The sequence below is a fragment of the Corapipo altera genome, unplaced genomic scaffold (assembly GCF_003945725.1).
Source record: "Corapipo altera isolate COAL_440 unplaced genomic scaffold, ASM394572v1 51991, whole genome shotgun sequence".
Classification (NCBI taxonomy): domain Eukaryota; kingdom Metazoa; phylum Chordata; class Aves; order Passeriformes; family Pipridae; genus Corapipo; species Corapipo altera.
Window position 1 is genome coordinate 1 of NW_020891528.1, and position 1,367 is coordinate 1,367.

The window sequence follows — 1,367 nt, forward strand, 5'->3', positions numbered from 1 at the left end:
GGTGAGGGAGACAGAATTCCCATGGGAATGTGGGATTTGGGAATGTGAGATTTGGGAGAGTGGAACTGAGGAACATGGGAATTCCATGCATGGATCCCACTGTTGTCCCCTTCCAGTGGGACTTCTGTGGATGGATCTCACTCCAATCCCATTCCCATGGGAATTCCATGATGGATCTCACCATTATCCCATCCCAGAGCCCCCCACTGTCCACGTGTCCGGGAAAGAGGAACATGGGATCCTGACGTTGTCCTGCCACGCGTACGGATTCTACCCCGGGATGATCGGGATCAACTGGCTGAAGGGCGATGAACTGCGGGATCAGGAGACGGAGTGGGGCGGGATCGTTCCCAACAGCGACGGCACCTTCCACAGCTGGGCCAGGATCGAGGCGCTGCCGGGGGAGCGGGAGCAGTACCGGTGCCGGGTGGAGCACGCCGGAATGCCGGAGCCCAGGATCTTCGCCTGGGGTGAGGCTGGGAACGGGCAAGGTGGGAACTGGGCATTTGGGAAGGACGAATTTGGGAGTGTGGGACAGCAGGATGGGGGTAACCCTCCCCCTCCTCCCCTCCTGCCCTTCCCAGAGCCGGAATCCGTCTGGAATTCCAGCCCGGTGTTGGTGGCTGTGTCCGTCATCGCTGCCATCATCATCATCGGCCTCGTGGGAGTCGGTGTCTGGAAGCTCCGATCCGGTAACTCCCAGGATGGGGGTGGGGAAGGGGCACGGATCCGCCCGGCAGCATTCCGGGGATCCTGTGCCACGGGTGCTGATCCCGCTCTATTTCCACAGGGAAGAGGGAGGGGAATGGATACGACCCCGCGCCCATCAGTGAGTACCAGCAGCGTGTGTGGATCCAGATCCTCTGTGCAGGGATCCCAGGATGGATGCCAGGATTCCAGAGGGGAATGGGGGCCTAATGGCTGGAGTGGGATTGGGAGGGGATTCCAGTTCAGGGCAGGATTCCAGAGTGGGATCAGGTGGAATTGTGGACTGGGATCAGGGCTGGATTCTGGAGTGAGATTGGGGTTGGATTGGGGTGGGATGGATGGAGCAGGATCAGGAGGGAATCCAGAGCAGTTCCTACTCTCCCTGGGCTCCACAGCCGGCTCCATCCCCTGGGATGGGAACAGGGACATGGTGACTCCTTTCCCTGCTCTCATCCCGGCAGGAATCACGGCCTGAGCAATCCCGGAGCTGGATCTGCCCCTTCCCTCTCCCTGTGGAAAGGCAGGAGCTGCTGGCAGAGCTCATCCCGCTGCTCCCACCCACCCCAGCCCCCCTGCGGCTCTTCCCGATGGATCAACTTCCTGCTTTTTCCTGGGTGAAACCCAGGACCACAATTATTCCTGAGGCTTTAATTTGGGTG

General features: G+C 60.2%; 1 protein-coding gene across 1 annotated transcript; it reads left to right on the top strand.

Annotated features, from left to right (window-relative positions):
* Positions 1-192: 192 nt before the first annotated feature.
* Positions 193-1,367, top strand: LOC113942570 (class I histocompatibility antigen, F10 alpha chain-like). The gene is made up of 4 exons (XM_027633676.1): positions 193-470; positions 585-692; positions 791-829; positions 1,170-1,367. The coding sequence occupies exons 1-4, from the start codon at positions 281-283 to the stop codon at positions 1,181-1,183; spliced, it is 351 nt and encodes a 116-aa protein (XP_027489477.1). The 5' UTR covers positions 193-280; the 3' UTR covers positions 1,184-1,367.

Bases quoted from the DNA above. Each gene is read 5' to 3' on its own strand.
- LOC113942570 (XM_027633676.1), top strand. From the start codon at position 281: ATGATCGGGATCAACTGGCTGAAGGGCGATGAACTGCGGGATCAGGAG. The intron at 471-584 runs GTGAGGCTGGGA...TGCCCTTCCCAG, and splicing joins GCCCAGGATCTTCGCCTGGG to AGCCGGAATCCGTCTGGAAT. The intron at 693-790 runs GTAACTCCCAGG...CTATTTCCACAG, and splicing joins TGTCTGGAAGCTCCGATCCG to GGAAGAGGGAGGGGAATGGA.